The 19,360-nt window shown below is 43.5% G+C and overlaps 1 protein-coding gene across 4 annotated transcripts in view; it reads left to right on the forward strand.

Moving 5' to 3' along the window:
- LOC126273306 (uncharacterized) overlaps positions 1–19,360 on the forward strand; it is a 1,028,036-nt gene that overhangs the window by 794,551 nt on the left and 214,125 nt on the right. For all 4 annotated transcript variants that reach the window (XM_049976853.1, XM_049976874.1, XM_049976860.1 and 1 more), the window contains one exon: positions 15,552–15,581. In XM_049976853.1, the coding sequence (XP_049832810.1) occupies positions 15,552–15,581 (30 nt within the window). The remainder of the gene's footprint in view (positions 1–15,551; positions 15,582–19,360) is intronic.

Consider the following 19,360-nt stretch of genomic DNA (forward strand, 5'->3'; position numbering starts at 1 on the left):
GTGTCTCACAGCACTGTTGAGGAACGTGGTGGTTCCCATTACTCGGAAGCAGTCTTGAATCCGTCTTTGCATACCTTAGATGAGATCATCAAGCTAGCCGTGGTCCAAACAGTCGCACTCTTCAATGACGACCTGGTGTAAGTAGCGCAGGGTACACAGCCCTTGCCGACGTCCAAAAACAGCTCGTCTCAATCGATCCCATGCATGTTGGATTTGGGTTAACACCCATCAAGACGAAACTGCCACCGAAATGTTGGCGATACGGTTCCACTTTTGGTTGCAGAATCTCATCGCTGTAGCGTAGAGCAGTAAGATTGCCCTCGTCAACTACGAAAGGTGTACGGCGTCCCCACAATATACCACCCGAAAACTTCACTCCACCAACAACTTGTTGCACGTACGGGATACAGTGTTGGAGGCGTTCGATATTACCAGTTTGTCTCCAAACAAGTTTTCTGCGGTTATCAGAGTACAAACAGGTGCGAGTTTCGTCCATAAAAAACACACGGTGCCAGTTCTGAACCGTTCATTCCCCACGCCTTTTTCCCATCTGTAACAGAATCAGTGGTGTTCTGGTGTACTCGCCATGGTCGTCGGTAATGGAGATTCGCATCGCGAAACCGTCCCCTAATACTTTAAGGCAATAAATGACACCTTGTAGCCAGTCAGAACACCGAATTCGGTTCTAGAGCACTCATCCCATGGCTCCTTTCACTCAAAAGTCGTGGATATCGATTATCCTGTGCACGTGTCCATCGTGGACGGCTTGTGCAGTGTAACTTCTCAACACCACCTGTCAGCTGGAACCGATACCATATCCACACCCTATCAGTTTGACTTCGGTGCACACGTCGAGCAACTTCCAAGGTTGACAAGCCTTCTCCGCGAAACCGATTACGCAAACGCTGTCACTGGTTCTGACTTTCCGTGACATGATGAATGGCCATTCTGCTGTTTCACAGACGTATCTGATGCGTTCCTTTTGGTACTTTACTTTCAACTGAAATACTGCAATCCATTCAAGAGCGGCGTTCTACCCGTAAGTAGCGCTTATGGTGACTGTATTTGTGTTTACTAACAACCATCATCGGTACAGAAACAGTCACAATAGCAGCACACTTACACGACATATCTGGCTGACGCAACACTTTCGTTGCTGAGTGTACATAGGCAGAGCAGAGACGAAAGGGAAGTCGTTCTAAAGGGACTTCGACAAACCCCTGACTGTTATGGCCTGGGGACTGACAACGAACGCCTCGGAGCTAGAGATGCTGGTCGGCTGTTCGCGTGCTGCTGTTGTGAACATCTATGCAAAGTGGTTAAGAACAGTGGAACGACGAGTCGACAAGGTGTTGGACGTCCTCGCACCCTCACCGAACGTATCTCTGTAATACGGGATAGGTGGCGATCTGTGGCAGGTCAAACGACAGTGTACAATGCTGGTCTCGGCACAAGCGTCTCGAAGCACACCGTTCGACGTATTTTGATGAATATGGTGCTCGGCAGCAGAGGATCCCTACGTGTTCCGACGTTACAGCCAACGACATAGTCAATTACGACTGCAGTCGACCATCGACCATTGAAATGGGAACTTGGATTAATGGAAACGTGTCCCATGATCGAATGAATCAAGTTTCTCGTTACACCTGGTCAAGAGTATTGTACAGATATACTGTCATCAGGCGAACGGTTTCTCGAAACAGGCACCGCGCAATGGACACAGCCCGATGATGGCAGTGTTATGCTATGGGAGATATTAACCTCGGCTTTCATACGCCCTGTGGTAGTAGTCGAAGGCACCATGACAACTGTTGACTAGGTGGACATTATTGTGGGGCGGTGGCATCTTCAGCAGGACAACAGTTGACGTCACAAGGACAAAAACGTGCTACAGTGGTTTGGAGCACACGATGGTGAACTCACATCGATTTCTCGGCCGACAAATTCTCCTGATCTGAACCCGACGAAAAACATCTGCGACACTATCGGGTGCCAGAAGCGCGCCCACAAACCACTAGCGCGTAAGTTACGGGAAATGCATTTGCGTTATCAGTAGGTAGACATCTGGGGTCACCTACCTCTGGAAACCTACCAAGGACGTGCCAAATCCATTCCACGTCGAATCGCTGGTGAACTGTGCACCAAATCTCATACATGGTCTGATATTCCATGATCTCGTATTTTACTTCCTAACGGCAATGCGGAATTATACGAAAGGTCTAAAGACATATATCTGAGCTGCAATTTGTGGAGCTCTCGTTAACCGAAACAATGAGCTGTGCTTCCTTGCATGCAGAATCACGTTGCGCTGTTACAAAAAAAGTAGTTCGGTCATTTATATAGAAACAAATTAAAAATCGTGACTAATAAATATTGTCTGAAATTTTGCTACAAATTGTATTTACCGTTCAACACGCACTGTAAAGCGAGCTGAGGACTACAGAAGTAGAAAGTGAGATTGCTAAATAGTTACACGCATCTGTCCTTCAACACTTATCCGCTGGTCCAGAGATGTACACTATCATGTTCCACTCATGCATACTGTATAGTGAGTAAGTTTTCACGCTCGCCTACATATTATTAATTTCTTTCTTCTGTAATGTATATTTAATAGACTGTCCTTGCAGAAATTCTCTCAATTAACTTAACAAACTTCGGCGAAAAGAGCGTAGTCTTTCTTCCCTGCGTAACCCGTAAAACTCTCGTATTGAATGAATTTCTTGCTTAAAACTCTTATAGCACTATTCTGAATTCGTTAGCATCCTCACAGTGGTGATTCCAAACACAGGAAAAACACACAAGAATCGGGGGTAAAAGTCTGTTGCCACACTTTTCCACGGTTCCCCGAGTAATCGAAACCTTCAAATTACTATCCCTATAACTGATTACCTCATGACGAGGATGACCAGTTTGGACTCCGGAGAAATGTAGGAACACGCGAGGCAATACTGACCCTACGACTTCTCATAGAAGATGGGTTAAGGAAACGCAAACCTACGTATATAGTATATTTAGACTTAGAGAAAGCTTTCGACAGTGTTGACTGTCTTTCTCTCTTTCAAATTCTAATGGTTACAGAGGTAAAATACTGGGAGTGAAAGGCTATTTACAATTTGAACAGAAACCACATGACAGTTATAAAGAGTCGAGGGGCACGAAAGGGACGCAGTGGTTGAGAAAGAAGTGAGACAGTGTTGTACCTTATCCGCGATGTTATTCAATCTGTGTATTGAGCAAGCAGTAAAGGAAACAAAAGAAAAATTTGGAGTAGGAGTTAAAGTCCAGGAAGAAGAAATAAATTGAGGTTTGCCGATGACGTCGTAATTCTGTCAGAGACAGCAAAGGACTTGGAAGAGCAGTTGAACGGAATGGACAGTATCTTGAAAGGAGGATATAAGGTGAACATCAGCAAAAGCAAAACGAGAATAATGGAGTGTACTCTAATTAAATCAGGTGATGCTGCGGTAATTAGATTAGAAAATGAGACACTTAAAGTAGTCGATCAGTTTTGCTATTTGGGAAGAAAAATAACTGATACTGTTCGAAGTAGGGAGGATATAAAATGCAGACTGGCATGGCAAGAAAAACGTTTCTGAAGAAGAGAAATTTGTTAATATCGAGTATGGATTTAATCGTCAGGAAGTCATTTCTGAAAGTATTTGTATGGAGTGTAGCCATGCATGGAAGTGAATCATGAATGATAAATAGCATACACAAGAAGAGAATATAAGCTTTTGAAATGTGATGCTACAAAATAATGATCAAGATTAGATGGGTAGATCACGTAACTAATGATGAGGTACTGAATAGAACTAGGGAGAAGAGAAATTTGTGGTACAAACTGACCAGAAACAGAGATTGGTTGGTAGGATACGTTCTGAGACATCAAGGGATCACCAATCACTGGAGAGAAGCGTGGAGGGGAGGGGGGGGTAAAAATCGTAGATAGAGACCAAGACATGAATACAGTAAGCGGAGTCAGAAGAATGCAGGTTGCAGTAGTTATTTGGAGATGAAGAGACAATATAGAGTAGCATGGAGAGCTGTATCATACCAGTCTTTGGACTGAAGACCACAACAACAACATGACTACGCATGACACCAAAAGTCAATTAACAATTGTCGAATGAGACGGATGCTATAAAATACTTAGTTACTAGCCTCGCTCTTACGACACAATTCACAGAGAAAAACGGTCGTTAGCAATCTTTGCGACTGCTTTTATCTTTACTAGTGACAGCCTTTCCTCGCAGAGAAAGCTGTTTTGGTTTATTTCTGTTTCGACGTACGCCACAACTAAACAAGACGGCAGTTTCAAGACACTCTAGAAATACATCTTATCACGCGATAACACTGTAAAGGTCAACTGCAAAACAGGTCTAAATTTGGATACCTGAATGTTAGACGCCTACGAAAAGCTATTGCTACTTTTTAGATGAAATTGGACTTGACACAATTCAAGGTGCATCCTTTGCTCACTTTTCTTCCGTCTACTGGTTGATCCGAGTATGCAGCGTCTGTGCGTCGACCAGTTTGCTGTAACGAACCAAGCATTTTATATAAATAAAAGTTCAACTCGCAGCTGACGAGCCGTATGGGCCCAGTATCTAGTTTCATAGTTTGACAATATGTAAGGGGCAGGGCTGGAAAATGTACCGAAATATTTGAACATAAATCAATCAACACTGACAACGCTTTTTTTTTCGGAATCAAAAACGCATCACTATCGCGAAATCTCGCGCAAAGTTTGGATATAACAAAGCAAGCAGTTTTTTTTATTCAAGGCTGACGAACAACTACCTCTAAGAGTAATGTCTCTATTTTTAACTACATCGAATAATACATTTCGTGCTAACAATCGTTTCTTGTCAAGTCTTTATGTTGGAAGCATCACCAATAGACAGATTTCCTAAATTGGGTCGTGAATTTTAAGAAGGAAAACACGGCGTCTTTGATAAAAGAAGGAGTCTTAAGTCCTTTCTATTCACTTATGAAGTCGACTAAGGAATGAGGAAAAGATTTGAACTGGCAATCGTTTTACTATCATTGAAACTCAAGTACAATGTCTTATAATGTCAAGAGCCGCTCTTCATGGTTGCCGGAAGATTATGATTATTGGAATCCTTGTGATGATTAAAAGTAGAAAATACTCAGTGAATATCAAAAACGAAGCCGGCCGCGGTGGTCTCGCGGATTTAGGCGCGCAGTCCGGAACCGTAGGACTGCTACGGTCGCAGGTTCGAATCCTGCCTCGGGCATGGCTGTGTGTGATGTCCTTAGGTTAGTTAGGTTTAAGTAGTTCTAAGTTCTAGGGGACTAATGACCACAGCAGTTGAGTCCCATAGTGCTCAGAGCCATTTCATTTCAAAAACGAAACTGAAAACGCCGACATTTTGCACTAGCTATAAATAAAGAGCTGGCAATTCATACCGACCACACCACGTTATTTGCTCTGTCTAATGAAAGAGTCCCTGTGTAGAACCCCTTTTTGCAGAAAATGTTCAAGGTCAAGAGTTGGTAGTACTGTAACTGAACACATTTTGGAAAGTGAAATCAGACTGACAAAAAAATCCAAATCGGTCGTGATTAAGTAGTAAAGTAACAAGACTTTACGTTCGGTGGTGTTAAGGAAACTTTGTTTTCTTTTATGTCAAATTATGTATCTTTCCCGTTGCAAGTGGAAACTGGACTCACAGAAAACGTTCATATCGGTGGTGGTTAAGCGGCAAAGTAACAACACATTACGTGCCGTGAAGATCCGGAACGTATGTTTTCTTTTCGGGCAAATTATGTATCTTTCCCGATGCAAGTGGAAAATTCCGCCGGAACTCTTGCTAAGGGGAATTTTGGACTGCACCCTTCGGTCCTGATGTTCACTCTCTCCCAGTTGTGTTTATGCCACTAGTCACCTACTGTCCAGTCGCTCAGTGCTACGTATGTTGTACCTTTGCCTCATCCTGATCACAGAGGCAATACTATCCGTACATAGCACAAGTTGTAGCCCTCCGGTATTCTCCTACCTTGGTACTCACAGATCAATTACGTTGTACACTGACACGGCTCTCGTTTTGCTTAACGGTGCATTCCTCACCGCCCTCAGAATTCGGATTCTAGAGATCTGCGTCATTGTAAATATAGTAATTTAGATCCATAGTCAACTTTAATGGTGACCAGTGTAAAAGCTCAACTGCTACATAGATGGTTATTGTATTTAATTAAAATATCAGCAACAGTGACCTTCAGTGCGATAAACGGTGATTGGCCAGATAGTGCTCGAGGCAAGTGAAAACGAAATAACAAAACCATTGCCAGAGATCAGAGTTCTTCGTGAGACAGCTGATTTCCTTATCTTCGCAATTAATTGTAAATGTTAGCCATGATCCTCAATACTGGCCTCTTGTGTCCATCATACCACTTCACTGCAACTATATACGGCGTAACCATGACATTGCCTACGTACTGAAGGTCATCTGGACAGGAGGTGCGGTTGGCGAAACCTAGCAACAAGTCAGTTTGCAGATATATATTTACATACGAGTCTATTATAATTTATTATTAGCCCATTACGAGTGAAATGGATTTACAGATGTCACTGTTTAACATTTTTTCCATTTTCTCAAGATATTGCACTACTTTTACTACAGTGTCTACTAATTTTTGTGCAGGTTTCCTCTGCGTTTAGTTTTCATTCATAAATAATTCTCCTTCCTGATTCAGATAAAAAGCCAGCTATTTCTGCAACGTGCGTCTGAAGAATTCGATGAATGGTCTCGGGAAATAAAGGAAGCAAGACTTATAAACAAAACAGCTTTCCCGGACGTCGAAGTAATCACCGTTAGCTACAACGCACTTCTGACATCAGCTGTAAAGCTGTTGTGGACTGTCAGCAAATGCTTCGTGTGGAATCAATCGAAGCAATGTTGTCATGCGTTGTTGGATATTCGAATCATTACCGGAGGTGAGACTTGATGCTACCACTACCATCCCCAGGCCAAGCGACAGCGAGTGTTCATTGTCTTCCCCGCCTTCTAAAAAAAGTTGACTGCCAAATTTCAAGGTTAAGACGATGTTGATCGCTTTCTTCGGTAGCAGGAGCTCGATCCAACGAATTTGTACGAGACGGATGTGGGGAAGACGATGAACACCATGTCATTGACTGTCCCTTGGTCTCCGGATAATAACAGTAGCATCAGGTCTCGTCTTCAGTAATTATTATACACAACAAAAATCACTAACATTTGTACTGCTGCTACAATTTTTGTTACGTAATCGATACAAGTGTTTAGGTCTTTGGTGGCAACCAGGTATTACATAAAGCATGCATCAGGTCAGCTGTACTGTAAGGGTAATTACTGAAAGCGCGGGACATAATAGCGACAGAGATTCGGAAACAACTATGTGAGATTTGTGACAATTACGTAAGCGATGTTTCTTAGCTGCATGTAAGTTATTGTAACACGCGAGAATTCTGACGACAAAGTGTGAAGCCTAAGACGTCAAAAGTAAATTAGGATTTGGTGGGGTGATTACTATCAAGGGCATCAACGGTCTACTACAAGCAATCGCAGGGATTTTTTTTTTTATCATGCTTCCGACACTGATATGGTTGCCTGTGATTTTCAGCTCATGCTGATACTTAAATTATTTCTCGCTTAGCGACAATCACGCGAGTTTGAAGGAACTGAAACCAGCTGTAAGGCATTACAAATTTGTACTGCGAGTTTATGACAAATCTGTCTTTAAAATCGCGACAATTACGAGATAAGAGAATAGAGTTTCCGAAATAGCAACAGACTGTTTCGAAGACCACTGTCCAAAAGCAGCTCGGTAAGATTTCATGGTCGTGTTGTTCCAAAACGTCACAGTGTTTTTAAGTGTATGTAACGAGAAGGGAGATTGGAAGATTATGTTTAAACGCACCGTCACAGCCAGAACTGGGGAATAATGTTGTACGATATAAGTCGAGGAATCATCGTGGCATTCATTTTTGCGGTGTTTCAAAGATTGAAAATGTGAATCTAAATGGCAGGTCGGGGATTAGGTTCACAGTCCAGCCGAACGAGAGTCCCATGCCTCATCCACTCGTTCGGTGGCGTTACGTGAACAACTGAGGTACAAACGGCCAAATCCTTTCACCAGCAGGTCATTCCAGCTTCACGACCATGCACCTGCGCAAGCGCTACTCCTGTTAGTCAGGAAGCAAATCACTTTGCTCGACCACCAGCCTCACTAGCCCGGCCTTGCCCCCGACGAAAACAAGCCGTGATTACTTTGAATCATTACGGCTACTACGACGTCAGCTCTAAAAGTGTTCGCCGGTTCAAGGCGCTTCAGTCTGGAACAGCGCGACCGCTACGATCGCAGGTTCGAATCCTGCCTCGGGCATGGAGGTGTGTGATGTCCTTAGGTTAGTTAGGTTCAAGTAGTTCTGACGACCTCAGATGTTAAGTCCCATAGTGCTGAGAGCCATTCTAAAAGTGTTCACGGAAAAGCAGTTACCAGACTGTCCTCAAAGGGGAGTAGGCAACTGCTTTCGGCGTTCACTGTTAACGTGTCAGATGGGCGCCACAGTGGTTGTACCCTGCCTGCCAGACTAAAACGTTGCCTTTTGTCTACACCATTTACTGCGAACGACAGGATGATTTCTCACAAATGTCAGGACTCATTTCCAAATTTCCATCACCATACTTATCCAGTCCGAAATTACGTTCCGTCTTTAATTAACAACACGTTTCAGGGTGCTTTTGATGACTACGCTTCACCTACTGCTTCCATTTGGTGGAATGTGACAGAAGAAACCTTTCCCAAAGACAACGAAGCCAATTTTCCTGTTCAGCAACATTCGTAATTGAGAATTATTAACGATTTACCCTAATACTAACAATAATTATTTCTGTCTACTGCAAGATTTTGATCGTAAGTCTGTTAGCTTTCGTGCCTATGACCACAGATTACGTTTGTGTTACAGAAAGTAAAATTGCACAGAAATGCTGTTTTGACCGTCTCCTTCATACGCTGTGTCCATGTTTCAGACACAACAGTTCTGTTTACAAAAAGACATTTACAAACTAATAAAAGTAACTAGTAGCTACATTTGCTATTTTTACGTCTTTCTAAAAGACTTTTTAGAGGCAATGAAAATAAACACTTGCGGAATCAGATAGTCAGGGAATGGAAACGGCAAAAAATCTGTCATTACTATCGTTAGCAAGGGTGAGACTGGCGGCATGAAAGCGTCTTTGACGTGTAAAGCACTTCACGAGACAGTAAGGGAATTTGTATGATGCAAGCAGAGCAATAAATGAACTTCCTCCCATAATAAAGAAATCCATCCCATCAACATTTGAAGCTCCTGAAACTCATAACTATAACAAGTGATCCACAGAAAGTGCTGGCATAATCCTTAAAGAGCTTTCTCTACACCCTTCCCCTTCAAAACTGAGCGATAGATTTAGAGCTCTCAAAACAGTACTGAGCTTTCTCAACGTCAAATGTGCAAGTATAGGGGGAAAAAAGCGTCAGAAAAGAGACGACGAAAGGAAAATCCAACTTAGCAGCTGTGAAGCAATGTCTGGTCTTGGTTTCACCATGGGAAGGAGAACAAGAAGCAGATATAAATATTTTTACTGATGATTATGAGGACTGAACTTGTTTTTACTGCTGCAGTTTATTCAGCTAATCAAAATGAGGGAATGTGTGGTTCAGATGCACGAGCTATTAACAATTGTGCTAGGGTTCTAAGCACAAAAGATCCTCAGTTTTGTCGATGAGATTCAGGACATGGACACTGGTGAATTTTAAATGTGAATGGGAATTTCTAAATTCCTGCAGAGTACAAGATATCCACAGGCCGCTAAAAACCTCGCTGTTGAGCTCCCTCAGTCCACGCACACAGATAGACACACACGTTAACCAATGGGGACACTAATTATTTTAGTTAAATTCATCAAGCATATCCGGCTGTAAAAACCTTAGAGTAGTGTAAAATTGCTTTTACACAATTTTAACTGTGGTAAGTGGGCTGGGAAATAAAAAGTGGAATTTCAGTGCGTCGTTTTAGCCACCTTCTGCTGACTGTAAGATGTAATAATAATAATAATAATAATAATAATAATAATAATAATACAATAATAAACGATGTTAAATAACACAGCCCACTTAATGATACAGACATTTAATAGGCTAGCTACTGGCATTACAATTTTACATTGTAATTAAGAAGTTCCTGTGTATTGTTGAAGGAGGGGGCAATTAACCAGTAATTTAGTGTTTGTTCGAATGCTTAATCAGAGAGATCTTGCAGTTAGTCTAGGCTTAATGAAGAATTTGTGCTCTATGACTTCACATTAGTGTCCGCCCCCGGTAGCCGTCTGGTCAGCGCGACATAATGTCAATCCAAAGAGCCCGGGTTCGATTCCCGGCTGGGTCGGAGGTTTTCTACGCTCAGGGACTGGGTGTTGTTTTGTCATCATCATCATTTCATCCCCATCGACGCGCAAGTCGCCGCAGTGGCGTCAAATCGAAAGACTTGCACCAGGCGAACAGTCTACCCGACGGGAGGCTCTTGTCACACGACATTATTATTATTATTTAGTTCATGGCAGTGAAATGCCCGCGTGAGGTATAATGTGTAAACGTGTTTATTGCTTTCTGTGTTGTAGCAGTGTACATTTTCTCTGGGTTTTGCTTCTGGTATTTGAATTAAAACGTAGTACATGCATGTAAGTTTACTACCGTCTTAATTTATTGTTTAGAAAACAAATGTACGCAATGTGTTTTATACGACGAACCCATAATTACCCTAATAGCTTTGTTCTGCAGTTTTAAGATGTGATGCACATAGATAGAGTTTCCGCATAAAATAATAGCATATGGTTTTATGCTTTGAAAAATGCAAAACAGGATGTTCCAATGTAGATTTTAGATAAACAGTTGATAAAGGTGCACCAAATTAAATTAAATAAAAAGCAATGTAATCTTACACCCTCTGCTACGCTACTAAACAATCAGCACTGCAGTAGCAGTTTCTGATTATCCTTGTCAAAGAAACTCTACCATTTCTGGACTCCCATCTTAGCTCTGAGTGAGTATTTGAGAGGTAAATCTGTCATTGTTGAGTGGCAACCGCAGATCTCCCGACCGCTAGCTTTACGTACTTCTCTAGACGTACACCCCAGGAGAGCCTCCGCCGGGGCACGCCGCTTGCGAAGTCCCGTGGTGTCAGGGTTTCGACCCGTTGCCAGGGAAACCAGGCCGAGAAACTGCAGCCTGCGAAGGATTCCGCTGCGGCCTCCCACTGCCTGCTGCAGCCGTACGGAATCTCGGGGTGCAACGCTGGTTATGACATAAGCTCCCCCTGCCGGTGGTTGGGTAATGAGCGGCGACTCGGCAGCGCTGGAGAAAGCCCGTCTCGCAAGGCACGGAGCGGCGCGCCGCCGTTTCCCGCGCCGACACAGCCACGCTTTTTGCCCGTTGCCGGGCGCCGCCATTTTCCCTCCACGTCGCGAAACCTTCGCCGCTATCTCGCCTTGCGCTCCGCCGCCATGTTTCGACGTCATCCACGGAGTTTCAAGCTATAAGCGCTCACGGAGTCATCCGATGAGCCACATCCCCAAATCTGATTACTTGGTATGTGCGTTACGACATTGTATTTCAACTCCCCGTGATTTCTGGTAGGGTGTCTTGTGCATTAGTCACTAACATCACGTTTGAAGCAGTTCTGTGCAGGGCGTTCTGTGCGAATTTACTCTGCAGAGTTGCCTACTCTGCTCTCCGTAGGCGCACCTTTACTCCTGCTCGTTCAACAAGCCAGTCACTGTAAGGAGACCGCTTCTACTCGCAGCGACTTCGTCCAGATAAATGCCGTAAAAAGGGCTTGGCCACGAATGAAAGTGATACAAGTGAGAGCTGTGGATGGCGAAGCATTTGTAAAAAAAAATAGCATTTTTGACGCGGGTAGGCCAAGACTTCAGACATTTGTGCTAGTGTCGTTTCCAGGTGCGACTGCTACGGTCGCAGGTTCGAATCCTGCCTCGGGCATGGATGTGTTAGTCCTTAGTTAGGTTTAAGTAGTTCTGAGTTCTAGGGGACTGATGACCACAGCAGTTGAGTCCCATAGTGCTCAGAGCTATTTGTCGTTTCCAGGAAGCGGCGGGTACATCGAAAACAGCACACACGAGTCGAGTTCCTATGCGAACCATTGATTTATTTTCAATTTTTACTTTACTTCACTGCAAATAAACCGTAATGTACGATATATTATATTTCATCATATTTTCATAAGAGCCATGAAGCAGAAATGCAAAGGAAAGTTTGAAGTAACAAATAAATTTCCAAGAAGGGACTGTACTAACAGCGTCCACTAGGTCTCTCTGCTAGTAACTTTCCAAGATGGATTTCTTATTACATCGGATAAGACTTCATAATCCATTAGTTTCATTTTGACTTTCTGGAAGCGTTACGCGTGGTTTGGTGCAAACTGTCCGATGAGAGATAAACTATGATGAATGTAAACCAGTTTCATTTCTGTACAGAAATTTTAAAACAGCTATGTAATAGTGAAAATGCATCGTTTACAACGTGCGCAAGATACCAAGAAGATCATTTGTTCCCTGTCTTACGATGAGTATAATCACAGGACGTGTAAATCGCCAGCTACAGAATAAGGAAAGGATCTACACTCCTGGAAATTGAAATAAGAACACCGTGAATTCATTGTCCCAGGAAGGGGAAACTTTATTGACACATTCCTGGGGTCAGATACATCACATGATCACACTGACAGAACCACAGGCACATAGACACAGGCAACAGAGCATGCACAATGTCGGCACTAGTACAGTGTATATCCACCTTTCGCAGCAATGCAGGCTGCTGTTCTCCCATGGAGACGATCGTAGAGATGCTGGATGTAGTCCTGTGGGACGGCTTGCCATGCCATTTCCACCTGGCGCCTCAGTTGGACCAGCGTTCGTGCTGGACGTGCAGACCGCGTGAGACGACGCTTCATCCAGTCCCAAACATGCTCAATGGGGGACAGATCCGGAGATCTTGCTGGCCAGGGTAGTTGGGTGGCACGGGATACATGCGGACGTGCATTGTCCGGTTGGAACAGCAAGTTCCCTTGCCGGTCTAGGAATGGTAGAACGATGGGTTCGATGACGGTTTGGATGTACCGTGCACTATTCAGTGTCCCCTCGACGATCACCAGAGGTGTACGGCCAGTGTAGGAGATCGCTCCCCACACCATGATGCCGGGTGTTGGCCCTGTGTGTCTCGGTCGTATGCAGTCCTGATTGTGGCGCTCACCTGCACGGCGCCAAACACGCATACGACCATCATTGGCACCAAGGCAGAAGCGACTCTCATCGCTGAAGACGACACGTCTCCATTCGTCCCTCCATTCACGCCTGTCGCGACACCACTGGAGGCGGGCTGCACGATGTTGGGGCGTGAGCGGAAGACGGCCTAACGGTGTGCGGGACCGTAGCCCAGCTTCATGGAGACGGTTGCGAATGGTCCTCGCCGATACCCCAGGAGCAACAGTGTCCCTAATTTGCTGGGAAGTGGCGGTGCGGTCCCCTACGGCACTGCGTAGGATCCTACGGTCTTGGCGTGCATCCGTGCGTCGCTGCGGTCCGGTCCCAGGACGAAGGGCACGTGCACCTTCCGCCGACCATTGGCGACAACATCGATGTACTGTGGAGACCTCACGCCCCACGTGTTGAGCAATTCGGCGGTACGTCCACCCGGCCTCCCGCATGCCCACTATATGCCCTCGCTCAAAGTCCGTCAACTGCACATACGGTTCACGTCCACGCTGTCGCGGCATGCTAACAGTGTTAAGGACTGCGATGGAGCTCCGTATGCCACGGCAAACTGGCTGACACTGACGGCGGCGGTGCACAAATGCTGCGCAGCTAGCGCCATTCGACGGCCAACACCGCGGTTCCTGGTGTGTCCGCTGTGCCGTGCGTGTGATCATTGCTTGTACAGCCCTCTCGCAGTGTCCGGAGCAAGTATGGTGGGTCTGACACAGCGGTGTCAATGTGTTCTTTTTTCTATTTCCAGGAGTGTATTTTATACATGACCTTACCGCGTACGCTTTACAATCCTATGCTCGAAATTGATTTACCGAGTCCTCGTGGATGCTGCAAGTGTAATCTTTTATTGTAAATTTATTTGCTATCCCAAATTTTCCTTTGTCTATCAGCTGCAATTCGCATGAAATCCTACGAGACAAAGTGGCCATTTTGATGCTCTTTATTGACTTTCAGATGTCTTGACCACACTTTTTATTATTCCCACAATCGCCCTATGCGACATTCCGTTATTCTCAAAGGCTACAAAATACAGCACAAAATTGGCATCAGGAGATATGAAGATATGTTACATTTCACCATTAATTAGAGTCATAGTATTATGTGTAGAATACGGTTTTCTAGCTTACCAATATCATATCACTCATATAAAATTGTTCAATAGATACACTGTATCTCGTCAGTTCTCTCAATCACAAAAGATGTGCAAAGTGCTAGCAAGGAACAAATCGGAAACCAAGTGAATTACTACTGGGCGGCTCTAGATACGTGGTACTAGACGCATTTTTTTGTTCACAACCACAGTATCATCATTACACCGTATACAACAATTTCATCAGTGAACTCACGAAAATCACTTCACAATGTTTTACGAAAACGTACTTTTTTTACGAAACTGTGCAGAACAGTCTTTTTGCATGGTCGAAAATAACAAACTGGAAGAAGCCGCTGAATGCGCCAGGGTACATGGGGAAAATTGTCTCTTGACATACAGTTTTTGACTACGTACAGCGTAAAATTACTAGCATCAGTGAGAATTTACAACGTATAGAAATACCAATTGAGACATGTAGCAACCGCCTATGAAGAACAGGTGGCCCCCATTCAGTGGCTTTCCGCCAATGGAAGCAAATGGTTAAGAGCCACACAGGAAATTCGGACAATTTCAGAAGACGCGTTGGCGGAAATGGAAAAAAACAGAACTTTCAAGCACACTTTGTTACCGCCACAAGCTATTACTGTATTAATACAAGTCACGCGTCGAAATGAAAATCTGCTGTTTATTCTTTTCTCGACCAAGAATGAAAATTCAGAAACTGCGATTTCAGAGTGATAGAGACCTGAAACAGAAGAGAGACGTACAAACGTTACTGCCCTTCTGACGGCTGAAAGATGCCGTACTACCACGTCACACTCCAAACACGTTTAATAGATTCTCCATCTAAAAAGCGCCAAGATCATTTATGATTTTACTCTCTTACTTTGCTGAATCACTCCTTGTCGACTTCGGCGATTACAATGTTCGTTACTATCAGCAGAGCTCTCAAAATCTCGTAAATGTTTCCCTTGATCTGGTTTCAGAGCGGATCAAGGAGTTTGTAACAGCGCCTTACTTCTAAATTGTAGTCTTCGAAGAACTGAATTTATTTTGACTGTGTGATATTACATCATTGTTATAAACTTCGTTGCGCCTGAAAAACGTATATTCATTGAATTTTGTTTCTGTTTCAGATATAGGCCTCCAAGATGTGCACCTCTCTGGTAAGTACAGGGCTACCAAGCAGCAGCAGTTTGTCACTCCCTCTGTGTTCCCTTGCTCCCATATTGACAGAGCATCAATAAAACAAATCACCCTTTTTTCCTTTCCTAATACATGTAATAATGCATTATTCGAGAAAAATCAACTGATGTTTTAAAAATTTACATATTGCCAATTACAACAATGTGACTGTCATCAATGTCTGTATAATAATTTATTAAGTCACGATTGCTTAAAAATGTGTAATACTGTCATTAACGGTTTCGGCATTAAGTTGCCATCTTCAGGTGTGATTAAGCAACCATAAAGGATCTTCAATATATACAGGGTGCCCAAGGAGGAATGGTCAATATATAGGGATGTGACAGGAACAATCAGTCAAACCAGAAAAGTGTAGTAAACGTGGGCTCTAAAAAGCATACGTTAAGAAGTATGAACACTTCTTCATCGTTTATACTGTGAAACAAATCTCTGCCACTGCAAGCTCTTTGCTTTTCATATTTTAGAGCGAGGAAGTATGCACTATAACGAGGAAAAACTGTGTAGTAAACATTCACTCTAGAATGCATGTCTTAGAAGCTATGAGCACTTGCAGTAAAAGTGATGTCTCAAATTAGTGAAGATTAACAACCCGCCCGTAGCTCTTCAGAATCCATATTTAACAGACATTTCTTCTTATTGCCGCCCGCGTGTCATCCCTCAAAATATCGAAAGCAAAGAGCATGCAGTAGAAGAGATTTGTTTTACATAATCGAAGATAAAGAAGTTCTCGTGGCTCTTAAGGGGGTAGTACTCTTTGAAAGCAAGAAAAATGGCTGTTTTCGAGATTTTTCAAGTAAAATAAAAAAGTAACGTCGAACTTGATGAGATGTTTTCATTCCTTACACTTTTGTTTTTTAAGAAGTCATTTCGGTGTTTACATCGGATCTTCCCTGTAATTGCTGCACCAGGTGGAAGGACCCCTTACAGCTGGAACATTGATCAACGTCGGGCAATCCCGTAGCCCTGCTATTGAAACAGTAACAAAATAATTTTGTACAAATCATAGTCAATATATTTTCTATCAGCATACACAGGATAAATGAAAAACATTAAGTTGCACTAAAATTGTGACATGTTGAAATAACCTCATTTTCTTCGCCCACAAAATCGAGACAACAGCGCGCAACGAAAGTACACTTTCGAAGATATCGTATACCAGCTGTGTACATTGATGGAGAATTCAATTTAGAATATCAGCATCTAATTATGATCAAAATCGTATGTACTGTTCTCAAGTTATGTTTCCTCACATAGTTTGAAAATACGCTATTGATAAATACGTGTTTAAAATTATGGGTTACATTTTTCGTAGTTTGGTTAAACATTCCTGTAGTCAGAGATCCTTAGACCATACAGCAGTCCTTCCATATCCCAAAGGAGATTCTTCTCCATCTTCTTCGTAGCCATGGTGGTCCTGATCACCTGTTTGACAACTTCTATCATCCGCTGCTCTGCTCGTTCGATACGCTTTTCGTCCGCTTTCATGCAGAAGATGTAACACGATAGCCCGATCTCAAGTTCTAGCACGCTGATAATTTCCATAATTTCTCTTGGGTCGGCTTGGAAACTACATACTGAAACATTGGTCGCGATGCTGATTTTTCCCCGTTGTGAATGGTTTTCGAAGACACTTTTTCACAAATCGCCTTGTAACTCGAGTATGGAGTTTTTGGCAAACCTAGGATTAACACTAAAATAAAGTAGACATCTAAGAGAATATTTAACCCAAAAATTAAAAAAGAATGATTTTTATAAATTTTCATATAGGGCTGCTCCCTTAAAATAGGCATTTTAGAGCCCATGTTTACCAGACTGTTTTGCTACGAATGATCATTTCTGTCATATCTCTGAATACCTACCATTACTCCTGGGACTCCCTGTACAACACTTGCAGTTTCACGCTTTTAACACCGTGCGAGGTGGCGGAATGATTAGCACAATGGACTCGCATTCGAGAGGTCGACCGTTCAAACCCTCGTCAGGCCATTCTGGTTTAGTTTTTCCGTGATTCAGGCAAATTCCGGGATGATTCCTTTCAAAGAGTGCGATCTACTTCCTTCCCCATCCTTCCCTACTTCGATGGGACGATGACCTCGCTGTTTGGCCCCCTCCAACAAATCAATCAACCAACCACCAACACTTTTAACACTTGACGCGTAAAATATATCAATGATTGTACATCATATCATTACATGGCAAAAGTCAAGAAACACGGCATCAATCTGGGCGCCGATACTGACTGCTTTCTGGGTTCAAACTGCAAATGTATATCTTACGATGATTTTTAGTGGGTTAATCACAACTGTAACTTGGTGCCGAACTCGGTAATGTGAATATTACATATATTTAAGCGATCTTGAGGTAATAAAATATTACACAAAAATCAACAGATTTAATCTGCTGGCATTAAAATTGCATCACCAGGGAAAATATAAAAAACCGAAATTTTATTTATTGTGGGTGTACAGTATGTAAAAGGATAATTGACTAAATTTGTTGAGAATTTGAAGGCATACAGGATGCGACATTGAGTATTCAGAGTTGCCACCTGTGGCAGGTAGAAATAGCTGTATTCCATGAAGGCGTAGAACCGAACTGAGACTGAATGACAGATACGGGTACGTCATTCCATGTTGCGTCAGTTCTATGCCACAGCTCATCAATCGTAGACGCGGGTGAGTGATGACATGTCAGTCTTTCGACAACCGCTCACCAAATGGTTTGAATGGGTGAGAGATTTGGAGAACGTACTGGACAGGATAACAGCCGAACATTGTCTGTATCGAGGTAGGTCAATAGAGCACAGGAAACAAGCAGTGCCGCGTTATGTTGCTGAAAGACAATTTCTCGGAGACGGAGAAGACAGGGCAGAGTTTCCTGCCTTAACACGTCAGAAATGTACCGGCCGCTGTCCAGATGATCTGCTACGCCAAGCCAAGGTGATCGAGTTTGTGACCAATGGCATCCCGTGCCAACGTATGACGACAGCGAATCAAAATGGCAACGTTTGTTCTCCTCGATGTCTCCACAGACGACCAACGTGGCACTGCACACACCAACAGAAAGCGTCTGGAAAGGCGACTTGATGCCATTGCCGTGTTGAGTTTTGTGTCTGGACGTACCTGCCGATGCGCCTCCCTCTGCCGCTGCGTAAAGGGAATCGCAACAATGGTCGCCGAGCTGACAGCCCGAGGTGCTCCTGGAGTCGTGCTGTCGGTGTGAGTACTTGCTTGGTGCAAGCAAGACCATTATCTGATTCAATGTACGTGACGTGGGTGTACAATCCTGCTCGGCCGAACGCTGTTGACGTGTGGCAGTTGACATCCTGCGAGGCACTGAGTATGGCTTTTGGGACCCCATAGATTCCATATTCGAGTGACAGTCGTGGTAGCCCGACCAACGCGAACAGCAGTCTCGTAGAACGATAAACCGCAGTATCGATGGACCACGATCCTCTCTCTGTCGAATTCCGACACGTGCAGGTAGACTTGTTCTTTCTTATACTAGGCGTAACACTATCTTTTCACAAACAAACAACATTCAAAAGAGATTTCTGAATGAGAAACTCGCTACGTCACCTTTTCTTTTGTACAGTATGTAGACGCGTTACTCCTACCTACGATAGGAGTTCAGTAAGTAAGGCAACACTTTTTTTCTTGACCCATTTCGGTTGAAAGAATGCGGAATTTGTTGTTGAACATCGTGGAATATTCTCGCTTCAACTCCTATAATTTCATGA

The sequence above is a fragment of the Schistocerca gregaria genome, chromosome 1, assembly GCF_023897955.1.
Source record: "Schistocerca gregaria isolate iqSchGreg1 chromosome 1, iqSchGreg1.2, whole genome shotgun sequence".
Classification (NCBI taxonomy): Eukaryota; Metazoa; Arthropoda; class Insecta; order Orthoptera; family Acrididae; genus Schistocerca; species Schistocerca gregaria.